The following is a 19,158-nucleotide window of genomic DNA, read 5'->3' on the forward strand; positions in this document are numbered from 1 at the left end:
TTGATTGTATCATACAACGATGTCCGGATACAATCTCTAAAAGCTTCATTAACTCACACTATAATGCATTTGACATGGTTTGTCTTCTGTCTGTATAATTTATTTTCTTGTCCTACACCAAAATATTGTTTGTTAAAAAGCTCTGTGTTCATCTGAATGTTGAATGCTATTTTGTAGATCACGGAAGTTTTAGCGTTAAGGGGAATTAATTTGCCAACAATAATTTTGCAAAGTTGACACTGTGTGATGATTTTATGAGGCTGAGGTTCTGTATTTTCGCGAAATGCAGGGTGACGGTTTATCTATTTATTTATTTGACGGTTCAACAGACTCAAAGGCCCGAAAGAGACTCCGAGAAAATAGATAGAATAACAAACAAACAAACAAACAAACAAAAAACAAACAACAGAATAATAGCAACAGACAAAACAAAAATAAATAAGCAACAATTTGTAATACAATATGTACAGTTAAGTAAATATTTTAAAAGCAGTATTAAGGAAATATATATCAACAGAAATGTCGTTACACAGTGTAATAGTCTTAGGGATAAAAGCAAATTTTCTTATCTTTAACTTGCAACGAGGAACTGGAACATAAAGACGGAGCCCTAAGCCGTCTGAATGATGCATAAAATGACAATTGAAATAAAATGTAGGGACAAGAAAATCTCCCTGAATTTTCTGCAGAAGCGACTGAGAAGGGAGATTAAAATACATGCAGGACTGTTTGTAATTTCTATTATAGAACCCAGAAAACTTCAAACACATATATTTCAGAACACTTGTTTGATCTTTCTCTTCACAATCACTCAAATATTAGCAATGGGGAGACCAGACCACAGAGCGGTACTCTAATCAGCTTCTTACTAAAGATACATACAAGTATTTCTCTCTTTCTGAAACATGCTTTTTGAATGATAGATCAGAAACTAGGATAACACTCAACAGGCACTCTATTTTACTGACAACCATCGATAGAATATTCATGCAAAATGACATTTCTCTTGTTGGTGTTAAGGACACAACATTGCATTTCAGAATATTGATGTTAATCTTCCACAAAATACACCAATTACCTTAACAAAGCCTCATGTAAGAGAATACGATGTACAATCACGTAATAGATAAAGTTACTAGTAATTTCACGAAATAGTTTAGAGTCAGCATACATACTGATCTGACTGTGAAGAAGGATATTGGGAAGCTCATCAATACATCAGACAAAAAGACAATCAATTACTCACGTATTCCTCATCATGGTTAATGTACCATGTGAAACGAATGTTATTTAATGTTACTTTGTTAATCGAAAAGTTTCTTAAGTATACATTATTAGATACCACACAACCATTGAAGCTTATTTTACGGGAAATCACTCATTTGGTGGCACCCCTCTGTCAATGTATAAATAAGCCTCGCACTGGCTGTTGGGTATCAACTTCTGCAGAAGACAACCCAATACGTACCCAACTGTAAGAAGACTGGCAAAATTCCAAGAATGAAGGATTTCGTCGTTGTATTTTGTCTATTGGTCGTCACTGGCTGTATTGGTCAGACATTGGTAAGCGATTATCAAGAACTATGATTAGAATGTTTAATTTGTAATCAGTACGATGTTTGCAGTTCGTTGGTTTATTTAATGAAAGATAACAGAAATTTGATAGCAAAGATTTTAGATATGTGTGTTGTTCAGTTTATCTATATTTTGTGTAAATGTACGATAGATATTCAAAGAAATTGTGACAATTTTAATACCATTTTGTGTGTTAACTGAGACTGGTTTTGTATCGAGGTTCGATTTATATTGAAAGGATCATTTCATTTCAGGCGATGATGATACTAACAAACGATTAAAACACTACTCCAGAGTTTACAACTCAAAATAGACAAAACTTGTTTCGTAAATTACTTCATATCTAGGCGAAGCCATATGCTTTCAAATTGGTAGTTGAACGCAACGGAGAAAAGAAAGAAGAGTTAGTCATTGTGGATGAAGAGAAAAACGTTGAGATATTCAGAGAATATGGATCGGATACAAAAGTCGTGGTCGATTTCGACACGGTAAGACATAGTGCCTTATTTATATTTTTGGATGTGATCTCTTTAAATCTGCCGAGCAAGATGAGTGCTTAATGTTAGTAAAAACAAAACGTACAGAAAACAATTGTATTCATTTGTTAAAACCTCAGCTCGTGACGTCACGCAGGTTATTTTCCACCATTACTCACCATAGATTACGGCAGACCGAATCTATAGAGGCATTAATTGAAGACATTCGTCATTTTGTTAAATCCATTTTTTCTTTGAAAGACGTTTATATTGCTCTTTTGTGTGCGTGCTGGTGTGGACCGTCTTCATTAGTTCATGCTATCAGCATGATGACGTCAATTTTGAGGAGTGATACGAAACTGATAAAGTTAACGTTTTAATGCCCATTGCATGTCCTACAAACAAACATTGACATATATCATAAGAGACAAAAGCGATCATGATAATTTTAGATATGCCAACGTTGTCTTTTGAAATTGTCTTTTTGCTAGGCTTCCATCTTTCCATGATGCTTCAATCATTCCATAAGTATATATTTCACTACTTATGTCAACATGTACTGTTACATTTCCAGGGACTTGAAGCCTTCGTTCATGAAGAGCGCAATGCTTGTTACATACGACCATTTGACAGTAATAAGTACATGACTCCAAAAGAACTGAAACGTAAACTCAGACTGCAAGCCGGCAAGGTAACGTTATTTCCACTCTCTACTTATATGACGACCACAGAGAATTCTAAAACCAACAGAGAGAAATAAATTAGTCAACATAGTACAGTTTTAAATGTCCGCTGCGATGATATTACAAAGACATTCTTCTGTTTGAGAATGAAGTTGTATCCATTACTCAAAGAATGTCTGTCTGCTCGTCCTTCAATGACTTACAATAGGAAATCAAGCAACAGAGCGAAGACATTGAGTATTACACCGTGGCAGGTGGTCCTATCAAGAACTCAATGATAGTCGGAGAAACTATTGGACAAGAGTGTGAAGGCAAGGCTATCTATTGGTTGAAATGTGGACAGCCCAATGATGCTGGTAAGTGATAGTTTAGTTGATCGCAAAGCGTCATGTGAGGTCAACGTGAGTTTTGTAAAATGACTAAGGAAGGGTAATAGGTTAGCGAGAACTGAGGCGAGGCGATGAAACTACTCATCGATCTGGGATTAAATAATACTGGTAACTTTCAGAAAGGTGTGCAGATACTTCGGATACCAAGGGATGTTTTTCACCTTTTTGTGACAAATGATTTCGATGACAAGAGCAGCATAAAGACACATTGTTTGTACAGAGACGGACGAGTACATAATAAAGGCTGTAAGCTTACTTCGCAGAGTTAAGTTAGGATGCGCTTCGGAGGCAAATATTCGAACTCTCAAATTTTTACAATCTTTTCCGATCTACAACTTTTGGGGACTCATTTTTACGCGCTAGGTGTAAGAAAATGTTTCACCGTCTTAGATTTTCGAAATCAAAAATTTTATTTTTCGCCTTGGACTTTGCGCATTGATGATGGCCATTTTGAATTTAAATATCGGTAAATCTTGGGTAACTCGTTTCTCTGGTACCAAAATTTATATGGTGACCCCGAATTTTATTCTCCATTTTGAAAGAGAATGTTGAAATGATCCTGGAGGTTAGTTTGAGCAAAAGTGTAAGTCTTTCACTTTCGAGGCGCATACTACCTTAAGCTATAGGATTGGAATTGAATATAAAAGGCAGTGACAGCAGGGTGCCAAGCTGGTCTATCAGAGAGAGCGGTTTACTTTTGCGATAGAGCTTTGCAAGATCGTCGCGATCGGAAAGGATAAGAATTACTATGGGGAGGGGTGATAAGCAAGTCTGCACCAGAGAAAAAATACATTAGCTAATGCCTCTAAGCTTGCCTTGGAAATATGAACATTTCCTCAAGGGAGGGCGCTGTGTCAGAACAAAAGTTTGCTTTCGGAAGAGCCAAGAGTTTGCCAGATATCGTTTTTGGAGAGGATGCCAAGCCCGCTAATACGTCGAAAGAATACTTAAGTCTTGTCATGGAGAACCAAACTTTGTCTTAGGAGATCTACAAGTGTAGAAAAGAATTAAGTCAGAGGAAACCTTCCGTGATTCTCATGGTGGATACAGATACTACGATTAATTACACTCAGTAACGCTGTTCAGTGAAAGTCACAAACACAGGAAGCTATTTCTGGTTTATGAAGCGCAGTATCTGTCAATGTTGGTACATTTTTGAGGTAAATGAATCATTGCCTTTATCATTTTGGTCGACTCAATGACTTTACTTGAATTGCAGTTTATCAGAAGACAACTCTTAAACTGTCTAACAGATGCATACGTGATCATGTAAAGTCTTAGTATAGTATACGTACATTGTATAACAGTTCGCGGTTTTATAGTTAGAAAATTAATTTAGAAACACAATTATTGTGTATTTTATTTCAGGTGCATCTGCCAAACCATGGAGTCCTTGCCGGGTTGTCTGTTTTTACTATGACTGTACAGCTCTTTGTGACTAACTGAAAGAGGATCACCATGCTTCCTGAAAGCCTTCCTAGCAATTTCCATTTTATTGACTTAAATGCCATGTCACGTAACTTATGACCTGAAGGTAAATAAAAGATAATGAATTGTGTGTGAACGTCATGTTACTTCCTTTCTGTGACAGATGAAACCTCCACGCCGACAAATTGATGGGCTTTGAACTTCAACATAATAACAACACATTTGACAGTATATTCTACACAGTGGTATCACATAGTTTTCGTCTGGAGAAAAACGACATACGCATCAGTTGTCAATTAATTTAGAAAACTTGTACATGTATGATAAGGATAAAAAATAAAATAAAATAAATGTGCAAATGAGCCACTGTGTCATGCGTGCATGAATCGCAGGTTTAATCTGATCACTTGCCATTAGGCCTAACATACCGATAAATCTACTGACGGGCAGATATAGATGGTGCAAACGAGGATTAAAGTAGTTTGATAACAGCTGAACAACTTGGTGTTTAAACTAGTGTAAACATGTGCAACAGCGCATGTAAGAGATTCCAGAAGAGAAATGAGAAAGACATTGCAAAATCATGAAGTTTTCGCCAACAAGTGCTTTCAAGTCCCCCTCAAAAGGAGAGTGTTGTACATTAAAATAAAAAATGGTGTCAGCAACCTACATGTCTGTCAGTTATGCATATATGCGCCAGACTTATATTTCTGTTTGGTGAAGCACAGTGCTGTAAATCAAATTCTATAATTGCCATCACAAAAAATTGACTTTTCAGAAGCGAAATGTTTACTATAAGTGGAGATAATTTTGGAACAGCAAGTAGCATACCAATAGAAGTTCTAGATCGTTCTTACATTCTCTTATATAATATTTAAAGTATAAATATATACTGGGGCAGCAGGCTTGCAGTCAGACATTTTGGGATCGTGTCTCTTGCGTGTTACTTCAAGTCTTTGGAAACTCCAGCACTATTAATTTCAAGACTTTTCAAGACCTTCACTGCCACGCTGGATTTATACTGTGGACTTTGTGCAACTTCAAGCCTGCAAGCCAAAGGACTGTTCATTCATCCGACTGACTGTTACAACTCTGAGACTGGAGCTTTGCCGTCCCAGCTGAGATAAGTAGTCCGTACACTTTTACAGTTTGTATTCTATCCCTTGACTTAGCGATTAGTTTTATTCTTTGTAATAAAGTTCGTTTTATACGGAAACTGCTGAGTTCACCTTTTTGTTCGTTTTCTATCACGTAACAATGGTGCAGACAATTGTTGATTATGACATAATACAGATGATAACGATGATCGGGTACCATCTCTAAAAGCTTAACTCACACTAAATCATGTAACATGTTTTGTCTTCTGTCCGTATAATTTAGTTTCTTGTCCTACTCCAAAATATTGTGTATTGAAAAGCTCGGTGTTCATCTGAGCGTCGAATGCTATTTTCTAGATCACGGAATTTTTTTGCCAACATTCCAACTTTTCCCCACACAGAAACTGGGCAGTTTGGATTATTCATACATATCTACTGTTCGTAATGTTTATGTCGTAAACACATCTATCGCACACTTTAAACACCTTTCCCGGGTTCTTGAACCCGGTTGGTCAAAATTGGCTGTTCTGGCCTTTTTGATCACCCCTCTTAAAATGCTTGGATAGTTGACTTGCAAAACAATTAACATTAAAAGTTTCCGGACATCATGAGACACGAACAATCGCAACAACACCAATTCAAAGAAAAGTCAAATTGGACTCCACGAACAGCAAAAATACAAAAACCTGAAAGCTATCTAAAGCTCCTAAACTCGCACTTATAGAGATACCCTTTCAAACAAGGAAACAAAACATGTCGCGTGCCCAAAGAATCGCAATAAACCAGCTTGCAAACAGTAGACCAATTACCAGAAAAAAACTTTGACAAGGGTCGGGTTTTGTCTTTGTCAACACAAAAGATTGCGTACACGAATACGAAAGGCAATTACGCAACACTAAGTATTATACACAACTAGCCAGTGACGACACAGAACAAACAATAAACAAAGTACACGAACTATTAAACAAAATGTACGAGAACAAACACATCGATCATGATACTTGTAAGTATCTTGATCCAGAAAACATAAAATCCGTACCCCGCAGTGGTACTTATTGCCTAAAAATTCACAAACCTCGGCAAAATTCTAAAAGACACATTATTCAAAACAAAATTTACTGAAGTAAAGAAACATAGAACAAACAACTGAACAACCAAACGGACTCACAACGAGACCCAAACATTAATATACTTGCCTCGCTACTCGAAGAGCAAGACCATTAAAATGCATTAAAATAATTTTTCACAAACACAAACTAAAGGAAAGAATCTACACTGCGACTGATGAGAAACCACACTCGGGTTTCGAAACGCAAGCGTCAAAGGGCCACTCTATCAACTCTGTAACACAATAGGTCCGGCTGCGTCTCGCCATAAGCTTTCCCCACACAAACAAAACATTACCGTACACACTGATCCAAACTTCCCTACAAATATCCGAGGCGAAACAAACATTTTTGTTAACACAAACAATCGGATAAGAATGTAGGAACACATTTTTGAAACGAATCAAACACAAACTCGACACAAAAACATTTTGGATAGTTAGGTGGGAGCCTCTTTCACACTTTTTACATTCATTGCTCTTGTGTGGGGGGTTGTCAACCTGATGTAATCGCAAATCCTCAGATTTCAATCTGATATAAGTATGTACGTAAACAAGAAAAGTAAACTCATGAATTTTAATAGACGGGGTGGCTAAGACCAATTTCAAGCGAGATTGGTCTCAGCCACCCCGTCTAATATGCCGTTCATACACAGGCCATTGAAACGTCTCTGAAACGGTTCTGGGCCAATACTGACACAGAAAGTTATGTGTGGACACTCCGAAGTGGTTCTGAAGCGTTTCAGATTTGAGACGGTTTAGTCGGCCCGACCAGAGCCGTTGTAGGGATTAACTCTATCCGCAAATCGCTGTGTGGACAGACTGAGCCGCTTCAGAAGCGTTTCAAACGCCCTCACGCGACAGGTATTTGTAACATAAAACAAACAACAACCAATATACAATATTCACTTTTGCCATGGCTGCCGAACACAGTACTACATCTCGCGGTATACTGGTCCGACGAAGAGATAAGCTTGCTACCAAAAACCCTATCAATTCGACCAGAAAAAATAATTACAATTTGAAAAACGTCGAATTAATAGGAAATTAAAACTGCCGAAATAATTTAGTGGTCGAATGAATTTAATTTGGAACGACGAGGATGAAATTTAAGCGAGACATGTTTGCCATGTTGAGACTGCTTCAAAGCATGGACTGAAATTTTGTGAGGTCGACAAATTAAGTAACAAAAAACCTCAAACGCACGTTGGTGTCACATCAAAATCAAAGTGGCCGCGATTACAGACGGAACAATCTGTGACACTGCCACCGGCCGCTCGACGGACGACACGTAAGTTGACATCGTGTGCCAGCCCTTGGAAATATATTGTAACTCCTTGACAGGCAGATGAGATTGTCTTATAGCGTTTGATGCATTGAAAGTTTGTAAAAATAATAAAAAATGACATCACCGATCATAAGAAATGTGGTGTTGAAGATAATAGTTTTTAAAAGAAGACTATGACGACCATATTTCTGTAAGTATTATCTAACTTTAGAAAACCAACATCTAAAGATTTACTTCAACCAACACTTTTGGATTTGTTCTACTCTTTATTATAAGATTAGTCGAATTTCTGGAAAGTAGGTGTACATTTTCGATGTCTGTGTATCGTCTACACCGAAGTCATATCCGAAAGAGTATAATCAGTTCGCGACAGCGTAAACCTCTCTCTCCCTCTCTCTCTCTCTCTCTCTCTCTCTCTCTCTCTCTCCTCTCTCTCTTTCTCTCTCTCTCCGGCATTTCAATGTTTTATATTGTCGACATTTATATATCAGTCTGAAGTTTCAGGTCACTGCTCAATGCAAGTAGTTGATGTCAATTTTTCCGTATCGGGCATGGTCTCTATCGTCACTCTAATCGTTAGTGTTTTCCTGTTATATTCCATATCAAACTCAAAACACAACGTGAACAACGCTGATAATATATTGCATCTTTCGTATCGAAAACCGGTAAAGTTCGTAACTGGTGACATGTCACGGCCTGGAGTGGAGAAAGTTCATCACCATCGATCGAATGTCCGTGACGCTTTTGCTTCCAAATAGACATATTGAAATGCACAGGGAACTTCGCGGTATGGCAATTATATGAATTTTACCGTGAAGAAAGTCTGTGACTTTAAACTGGCCGTACAACCAACAATAAACATGGCAGAGCAATGATACCGATTTCAGAGACTTCGATTTTTTTTTCATTGCGACCTCGACCGCTGGTGAGAGCGAGTCGTCTATTTTTTTCCCACTGGCTATTTGGCTTTGAATTTTCAATTGCCATCATGTGCTAAGTTAAAGCTAAAAACAAGACGGGCGTTCTCTGTAAATCAATAAGCCTTTTGAATATGAAAAAATCGGACATCTGAACCTCAACACGCAGCTTGAAAGTTGTTCTCCGAATCAGGACAGGGACATCGGCCCGGGACATCGGTGAGGCCGGATTTCACGTAGTAGCTATGGAAACCGACGGCTCATTCGTTGTAAGAAACCATGCGATGTACGCTCCCTTGGGCCGTGGAATTTCGCCGTATCGCCTCTACAGACTACACTATTACCTAACCATGCAATAAACAATCACACGATAGTTCAGTAACATGTATAAAGTGTGAAAGAGGCTCCCCACCTAACTATCCAAAATGTTTTTGTGTCGAGTTTGTGTTTGATTTGTTTCAAAAATGTGTTCCTACATTCTTATCCGATTGTTTGTGTTAATAAAAAATGTTTGTTTCGCCTCGGATATTTGTAGGGAAGTTTGGATTAGTGTGTACGGTAATGTATTGTTTGTGTGGGGAAAGCTTATGGCGAGACGCAGCCGGACCTATGGTGTTACAATGTTGATAGAGTGGCCCTTTGACGCTTGCGTTTCGAAACCCGAGTGTGGTTTCTCATCAGTCGCAGTGTAGATTCTTTCCTTAGTTTGTGTTTGTGAAAATTTATTTTAATGCATTTTAGTGGTCTTGCTCTTCGAGTAGCGAGGCAAGTATATTAATTTTTGGATCTCGTTGTGAATCCGTTTGGTGGTTCGGTTTGTTTGTTCTATGTTTCTTTACTTCTGTAAATTTTGTTTTTGACTAGTGTGTCTTTTAGATTTTTCGGAGGTTTGTGATTTTTTGGGCAATAAGTACCACTGCGGGGTACGGATTTTTATGTTTAATGGATCAAGACACTTCTACGTATCATGATCGATGTGTTTGTTGTCGTACATTTTGTTGAATAGTTCGTGTACTTTGTTTATTGTTTGTTCTGTGTCGTCACTGTCTTGTTGTGTGTAATACTGAATGTTTCGTAATTGCCTTTCGCATTCGTGTACGTAATCTTTTGTGTTGACAATGACGATACCCCTACCCTTGTCGAAGGGTTTTTATGGTAATTTGTCTATTGTTTGCAAGCTGGTTTATCGCGATTCTTTGGGCACGCGAAATGATTTGTTTCCTTGTTTGAAAGGGTATCTCTAGAAGTGCGAGTTTAGCAGCTTCAGATAGCTTTCAAGTTTTTGTTTTTGGTGTTGTTCGTGGAGTCCAATTTGACTTTTCTTCGAATGGGTGTTTATTTATTGTTTTTTTCGGTAGTTCTCTTTTTGGAGAATTTGGTGGCCCTGAAAAGGGCCGTTTGGTATGGGTTTTTGTTTAACTCTTGGTGCGTTTGTTTCGGCGATGTGCCTTGTTTATGCTTCTTTTTGCTGATTCGATGTGCTTGGTGAGTAGCTGTTTTGCCTTTTTCTTCTCACCAGCGTCGCTGATTTCGTTGATTGTATCGTTGGCTGCCTGGATCGTGTTGTCGATTCGTGTGTTGTTTTCCTCCTGATGCAGTGGGAGATAGTTGTTGATTGACTCAACAAATTTAAAAACACTGTGTCTATTTTGTTGACGCCACTTTGTTGTAAGAGCTTCGTCTGGTTTATGGCCCGGTAGTTGTGCTCTTACGTTGAATTGCAAGCTTCGTGGGACCACTATTTCTTGCAGACAACTATGGATTGATGCCAGTTGTTGTTCGATGTTGTGTTGGTTTATGTACATTTGTTGAAGCAGGTTTCTTGTTTTTTCATGTGGCTGAAGATTTCGTTGCTGACACGATCTGTGGTGGTACTAGGGTTTGAGAATGTTAAAATTGGTGACTTACTGCTGATGTTTCTGCAGTACAGCTGAGTTGCTGGGATGAGGGTCGGGTCTCCGTTTTTTGTATACACTACTGTTTATGTAGCAGAAAAACGCCTCCACCCTATTATTATGACTGTGCTTCTTGCGATACATTTTTGTATCCTGAGAAGCACAATGTAAAAAGACATGAAAATCAAGAAATTGCACCATTTTAACTCAACTCACTGATCACATTGTCTCAGATTTCATTTAGAAAATATAAATTTTCATGTATAGATCACTGTTTATCTAGAAAAACTCCTTCACCCTTTTTCTATTACGACTGTGCTTCGAATTCTTGTCCTACATATTTTGTATCATTAGAAGCACACTGTAAAAAATCTGAAAATAAAGAAATTGCAACATTTTAACTCAACTCACTTATGAAATGCTCTCAGATTTCATTACAAAAAGTGAATTGTCTTGTATAGACCACTCGAGTGAGTAGTATTCCTCGAGCTCTCAATTTCCAGGTATTCCTTAAGTAATTAGTAATAATAATCCAATATTCCGACGTTTTGCTTTTTAATTTAATTCAGTAATTCATGATGAGCAGATTTGGAGGAACCCGTTTGAGATGTGTTCGTCAACCGCTCAGTTGTCCGGAATTCTTCGAAACGGTTGAGTTATCTGGATAAGAGCTTAGTGTCCGATGTAAACCCATTGTAAATAGAACTGGTAATTACACAAGAGCGCGTTCCACTTCCGGGATGGTGCATTCTTATCTGAATCATGCGATTTCATATTATAGATTAATTAAGGCAGAACACGCCTCTTGGTAGGATATCCGGTCTTCCAAGGTTTTACAATAGTTTTCTGATCTACTGCTTGTGTGGGTTCATTTTGAAACTCTTGATTTAATTAGTTTTTTTATTGAGAAAATCAAAAATTTCACTTTTCCTTCACCATAGAATTAACACCTGGATTGCGGCCATTTTGAATTTCAAATACCGGTTTCTATGACACCGCAATTTGCCCAGTAACCTCCGATTGTTTTGTTGATTTTGAAGGAGTATGGTTGAAAGATTTCTTGAGGAAAGATTGAGCAAAAGTGAGTCTGTCAATTTCGAGGTGATAGACTGTACACTTGGACGTAGTACATGTAATAGTGCTCCACAGACCTGCGCACTGATACGCAATATTAGTGGTTGAGTAAGTACCGTATGACACGCAAGAAGTAGTAGAATTTTTAGATTTCATCAACGACAGAAATTAATAGTTCAAAACTGACAACTTTGAGTGAACAAAGACTTGGTGGACTTGCGAATTTGATTCGGTTTTACTGCGTTGGCTTCTAAAGTGAATGACGAAACCTGAAAGAGCATTCACAGGCCTGTGTAATGCGATCAAAAGGATATTGTAGATATAGTCGAGGAGAGAATAACTATGGGCGCTACGCAAGGAAGGATTTGCGAGAGAACAGTTTTCTTTTTACGACAAGACACAAAAAAGCCTATTTTTTCACCCAATCACTGCATTCAAAAGCCACAATAGAGGCCAATTTTCACATTTCGTATTCGAAACGTTTCTCTTGTGCAGATATTAATAACGTCATTTGTATAAGATAAATACCACTCATGAGCTCAATGCCGCAAACCAAAATCTCACATTCAGAGGCTTTGTACAACAGTTAACGTTTTGAACAAAAACACTGAAACCATGAAACCATCGTCTAAAAATTAATATGCTGCTTTTCACAGCAATTTAATTTAGCTGCGATAATTGTAGCGCTTGGGCCGTGCGCCGGCTTCTTCTGCCGTGTTGGCTGTGTATGGGCTGTGTGGCACTGGCCCTGAATTTCCGCAATTTAGTCCAATTACAAGTACACAGTTCTGCTTAACTTGTTATCGTTATTTATGGTGAATGTCCTCAATTCCTGATTCCCGCAATAGTAATTTTTGTTGACACAGAGAGAGAGGCTGACACATATATTATACAGTCAGCCTTTCGACAGGAGTAGTGGCAGATTGACAAATATTGTAAAAGATCGATTTTGGTTCTTCGGCCCGGTCTGCACTTTAACCGACGGAACTCTGCCCGAGTGTCACTCTAAGGTCTTAACAATTCCACGTGTTCGCTCACAATCTTGTCACTATATTCACCCTCACTTATCTCCGTAAGGAACTGACTCTGTCGAAAAAAATATTTTTCCCCTATATTTCAGAAATGATACTGAGCACTGACTGTCAGACTTTAGTCAGAAAATGGTCACCAATAATTGTAAAACATTGAGGCTAGAAATAATTTAGCCATTTGCTGTGTCGAATCTGCTCAAATCTGCTTGAATTTCAACGATTTGACTGCATGACTTGTGCAGTTCGTATACGATACTCTTTCGATCATTTTGTGAGATGAACATTGATATTAAACAGCAAGCAAACAGAAAGCGTCTAACTGTATTTTAAACGCGATTAATTGTTTTTGCCCTGAATTGATACTGCATTTTTCATAAAATAAAACTATAATTTTGTAAAAGTCTGGAGCAGGCGTTGAAATATTTTCAACTGCTACATTTGGAAAGACCCTCTTCACACTCTTCTGTAATATGTAATATATTAACACTGATGTTGGGGATTTAACACTGTTTTCCTTGTTAGATTTTTGGGGGTCACAAAAATGGCAGTGTTCATTTAAGCTACCATGCCTTACTATTCACTATATATCTTATAGGAAACAAACGACCTCAACGTCTTCCCACAGCAAAAGTTTGAGCAGATAAGAGGGATTTATTGAGATTGTATCGAGATTCTTCAAAAGAGAGAAACGAGTATGGCTTTTTAGTCCTCAAGGATGTCCGGAGGGACCAGTAGTTTTGGTCATGTGCCTGCGGGCGTGCGTGCCTCTGTCACCAAGCATTTCTCAGGCTATTTCTTTCAAGTTGGTACAACAACATTGACCTATGTCATTCATATGCATGTCAATTAGTTTCACAATGTGACGCAATATGGTCATTTTGTTATGATTTTTTCAAGTCCGGAGCCGTAACTCAGACACATTTTTACCAATATCATTTGTGCAATTCAAAAGTTGAACCACCCAATTCCACCGAGGTATTTAGTTGTGTATGGCTGTCACTGACATTACTATTACTATTTGCCATCAATTACTGTCTTCAAATATAGGACTCTGGGGACTGTGTAATCGACGATGACTCGTTAATTTTAAATTACCACACATTTGTGGGTTAGTTTTACAGCTACAAGAGGTATGCATAGCTGTACGTTTACGGCGACTGACAATGAATTAGCTGCTATATCGAGAAATTACTCACGTATTCAACATTATGCTTAATGTACCGAAAGAATGCTATTTCATTTAACTTTGTTAATTTAAAGTTTCTGAATTAAATTATTAATTACTTACCACAAAACCACTGAAGTGTATTTATGGTAATTTCACTCATTTGAGGGCCTCCCTCTGTCGAGTCAAATGTATAAATAAGCCTCGTACTGGCTGTTGGATAGCACCTTCTGCAGAAGACAACTCAGTAAGTACTAAGGTAGTCCTATCAAGAACTCAATGATAGTGGGAGAAACTATCGAGCAAGAATGTGAAGGCAAGGATATCTATTGGTTGAAACCAGGACGGGTCACTAATACCGGTAAGTACCAATCTAGTTTACTTCAATGACATAGCGAAGTGTGAGGTCAACTTCCATTTGGTAAAAGTCAGGTTAAAGAACGGAGACGAGGCGATAAAACTACGCGTCGATCTGGGATTAAATTTTCCTTGTAAACTTTTAGAAAAGTGCCCAGATACTAAGAACATAAAGATACATTTTTCAACTTATATTATAATTGTATTAAATGATTTCGGCGACAAGAGCAGCAACAAAGACGAGCAATTGCTTTGTGCATTGTCTGTACTTCGAAGGGTCAAGGTATTCGGATCGAATTGCAAATACACGTAAAATACGGGGGGGGGGGCACCAAGTGGTTACGACAGAGGGTGTCAAGCTGGCATATCAGAAACAGTTAATGGTTTAAATTTACTTTTTGTGAGAGAGCTTTGCAAGATCGTCAGAAAGGATAATTTTTACTGTGGGGAGAGGTGGTGAGTAAATCTGCACGAGAAACGAAAAGTTCACTTTAGGTAAGTCACTATGCTAGCCTCAGAAAGAAGAAAGTTTATAGGGTGGGCGGTTTGTCAGGACTAAAGTTTTGCTTTCCGAAGAACAAAGAATTTGCCGATGGGATATAAAAACATCATTTTAGTAAAGGATGCCAGGCCAGCTTTTATGACAAAAGGAAAGTTAAGCCTTGCAAGTCATGGAGAAAAGAACTTTGTTTTGGGGATCAAGAGCGCTAAAAGTGTAGCAAAGAATTAACATTCAAAGAATATCCTACGCTTGAAGTAATTCTATGGTTTGGGAGTTCCTTTGGCGAGGACGGTGGGTCTCTGCCAGACAAATGTTTTAGTTTTTTCATTGGGAAGGGGACTGGGCTGACCTATCGATGGAAACCTTACTTTCCGAAAGGTCACAAAGTTCGCTCGTCAGAAAAACGAAGCGTACCTTTACATGAGATTGTTTGGCTGACATTGATGACAAATGTTTTTACTTTACTGAGAATGACGCCCTCTATGTCATAAAAAGTGAGGTTTTACTCCAGAAGGCGTGATGAGCTGTATGATAGAAGGAAGAAAGGTTTCGGGGCTGAATGAGACAGAAAAGACGAGCTTTATATATCTGTGGGAAAGAACGAAAATATTAACCTGCATCAATCAGGGCACTTGTCAATGACTAGATTTACGGACTTGAAGCATGAGTCTACGTTGACTTGTTGGGTACCGCAGTTCATCTTTGATACTTAATCTATTAGAGTTTGCTGTTGAAAACCTTTTAAATTTATCGCCTTGCAGGCAAACTTTTGAAAGTTGTTTTCATATTGATGTAGACACCACGGTTAATTACACTCGGTGACGCTTATTGGTGAGATTGACAAACACAAGAACGGCATGCCAAGTGCCAACAAGTTATCATTGTAATGTATGTTTCAAGAGTCATTCTTACATTATAAACATTACAAATGAAAAATTATTAGAGTTTGGTGTTAACAACCTTTTAAATTTATCGCCTTGCAGGCTTGAAGGGAAACTTTTGAAAGTTGTTTTCATATTGATGTAAACACCACGGTTAATTACACTCGGTGACGCTTATTAGTGAGATTGACAAACACAAGATCGACATGCGAAGTGCCAACAAGTTATCATTTGTAATGTATGTTTCAAGAGTCATTCTTAAATTATAAACAACAGTAGCTCAGTATTTATCTCTGTTGGTACGAGTTTGAGGTAAATGAATACTTGAACAATCACTTGGCCTACTCACACCTATTTTGAATTGCAGCTGATCAGAAGACAATTCTTAAACTGTCTACGCCTATGTTACCATGTAAAATTTCTTCGTACGTTTAACTATTCGTGTTGTTTTTAAATTAGAAATTTAAAAACAATTAATGTTTATCTTATTTCAGGTTCACCTGTCAAACGGGATCGTTGCTGGCAAGTCTGTGTGGCATCTGTCTGTGTACAGTTTGTGACTCACACAAAGAAGACCGGCGTTCTTCCTGAAAGTCTTCCTTGCAATCTCCATTTTATTGAGTTTATTGCGATGTCATGTAACTTATGATGTGAAGGTAAATACAAGATATATTATAGCATAATGAATTGTGTGTGTGTGTGTGATTGTTATCTGTCACAGATTAACCTACCATCGTGACAGCCTGAGAATGACGGGGTTTGGACTTCGACATGAAAACATTACGTCTGACAGCACATTCAACACAGTGGCATCACACACTTTTCCTGGAGAAAAAATGTGCAGTGATATAAAATACCCATCAGTTGTCGGTTGATTTTTAAAAGTTATAAATGATCACGCAATGTATGATAAAGACAAGAAAGTTTAGTAATTATGCCACTGTGTAAGTGCATCAAGCGTATAGGTTCGATCTGATCAGTCGCCGATAAAATACTGGAAGAAATAGATGCTGCGAATGAAGATTATAGCAGTTTAATAACCATGGCAGAAGGACCAACTTGTTTTAAAGCAGTGCGTGGTAAATATGTGCAGCGTGGCATATAAAAGTTTACGAGAAGAGGTGCAGAAGACATGGCAAAATGATGAAGTTTTCGACAACAAGTACTGTCAAGTCCCCCTACAAACATGTTCTCTCCCCGTACAGATATACAGTCAGCAGCAAGGTGTTATGAATTCAAAACTTGCTAACTTTGGTCAAATGACAGATCCGAGTCAATTCTTTGTTATGTCGACGACAGACAATGGATGGGATCTCTCCCGATGAATAAAATATGGACTCGACTTTGCAGTCTTAACTTTTTGATCTCTCTTTCATCATGATGTCAGAGCAGCCTGAATACGAATCATCATTTCTTGCTTGTGAATGTCCGTGTCCTGTCCCAATCTTTCACGTGAACGTATATGTGACAAAAGTGCGAATTTCAAGCTTATGTTTTTCCAAAAGTTTGTTTTGAATGGGGGATACTGGTTACTGGCTTCAGAGATGGTTGCATGCTGTGGATCCCCCAACCAAATGACGCGAATGATCCCTACCCTCTCCCCCTCCCCGCAGCAGCCAGCTACCTTCTCAGCTTATTCCCTCAATAGAGCATTTGAAACATCGTTTATGGATACGGTGTTCTTAGATATAGTCCTATAGACAGTTGTCAAGGTATTCCTATCAACAGTGGTTAGGAAAACTTTGCTTTAAGACAAATTTTTAGAAAATCAAAACAGTCAAGCTATTTTTATTTTTCTTTCGGTAATTGCGCAGAATCAAACAAAAATGGTCAAGGTAGACTTTGCATCCACGACAGATTTTTAGAAAATGAAAATAGTCAAAATATTTTCATTTTTCTTTCGGTAATACTGGCGCAGATTCATATTCGGAAAACAAAGAGGGCAATCATGGCATGGAATGTCATAAAAAATCACTGTTGTATGGCGCACCAGTTTGAATTTCAAGTTTTGGTAGTCTTGGCGACTTTGTAAGTATCATCAAAGTCGGCAACCTACTCTTATATATATATATATATATATATATATATATATATATATATATATATATATATATATATATATATATATGTCGAAGTATACAGGTTGATGCACACTTGTTTGTCTTGGGTATAGTTATAATGGGGTAAAGTAACTGTGTAATGTTGTAGTATCATATCGATAACTCGGGGTCAATAAAACCTGACTTTCGTCCGCGGGGGAAGTTTTGTCGAACGAATGCAACATTTGACCCGAGTTGCGGAACCTTTGACATATGACATGATTTGTACCTTTTTTATCAACATATAGGTGACAAATTGTTATTTTCTACATTGCGGAGCTGTATCTGATGTTATGTTGCTTGTTATAGCCTAACGTTGAATTCTCAAACACCCATCAAACGGGGAGGTCACATGATCAGTGGCAATGTATTAGGAAGATGTGTAAAAGCCGGTAGCCAAAATTCATGAATGTATTTGATAAACTTGATATGTACAAACACATAATTATGGAAATATGATCCATCAAAACGATCACCAGCAAAATAATAAGTCACAAATAAAAATGTAAGTCATGCAGAAGTAATGAACACTGTATAGTCTCTTCTAAGTTATTGCACAGGTACATGTCACTTAATGACATTTGATATCGTGAAATAAAGTTGTGCATTCTTTGATAAGGTATTAGTATACATTGAGGTCACGTGACAAGCGTCAAAGTGACAGGTTACATGTCTGCGTCACTCTGAGAAAAACGCTAGTTTGTACAACTAGTCGGTGAGTATTTTGATTCAAAGTCGTTTGGCAAACTCCATGAAGAATGGGTCTCGACATTGGTGCTTGGAGAATTCGGATAGGCTGTTTTGTCCAACCAAGAAATTGGAGAAACGTATCCGTCGATTTTTACTGCCCAACAACGACATGGGCGTATGCAAATGAGTTGGCGTACCGCCTCATGGCCTGCTTCATGGTATGTACTTTCACTATTGTTGGTGCAGGTCTACTGATCTACACAACAAATCTATACTGGCAGTGGCTGGAAGACAGTGGAAGATTATGGCTTCTACATGTAACAACAAATTTCTGTCAGTCGAGTTTGACAACTGAAAGTTCATTTTGGAAGAGTTCAAGCTGCACTCCTCAAAGACCGACATCGGAATGTTGTGCGATACAGGTGCGGAACATGGCGCTATCCATGTTTACAACCACTGATTGCTCCGATCTTGGCATGCCGTTTGTTGTGCGATTGTTGCAACTG

The 19,158-nt window shown here is 38.1% G+C and overlaps 1 protein-coding gene across 1 annotated transcript; it reads left to right on the forward strand.

Moving 5' to 3' along the window:
* Window positions 1-1,441: 1,441 nt before the first annotated feature.
* LOC139139324 (arenicin-2-like) lies at window positions 1,442-5,758 on the forward strand. The gene is made up of 5 exons (XM_070708202.1): window positions 1,442-1,563; window positions 1,923-2,063; window positions 2,626-2,742; window positions 2,943-3,090; window positions 4,492-5,758. The coding sequence occupies exons 1-5, from the start codon at window positions 1,501-1,503 to the stop codon at window positions 4,563-4,565; spliced, it is 543 nt and encodes a 180-aa protein (XP_070564303.1). The 5' UTR covers window positions 1,442-1,500; the 3' UTR covers window positions 4,566-5,758.
* The last annotated feature ends 13,400 nt before the right edge of the window (window positions 5,759-19,158 follow it).

The sequence above is a fragment of the Ptychodera flava genome, chromosome 8 (assembly GCF_041260155.1).
Source record: "Ptychodera flava strain L36383 chromosome 8, AS_Pfla_20210202, whole genome shotgun sequence".
NCBI classification, from domain to species: Eukaryota; Metazoa; Hemichordata; class Enteropneusta; family Ptychoderidae; genus Ptychodera; species Ptychodera flava.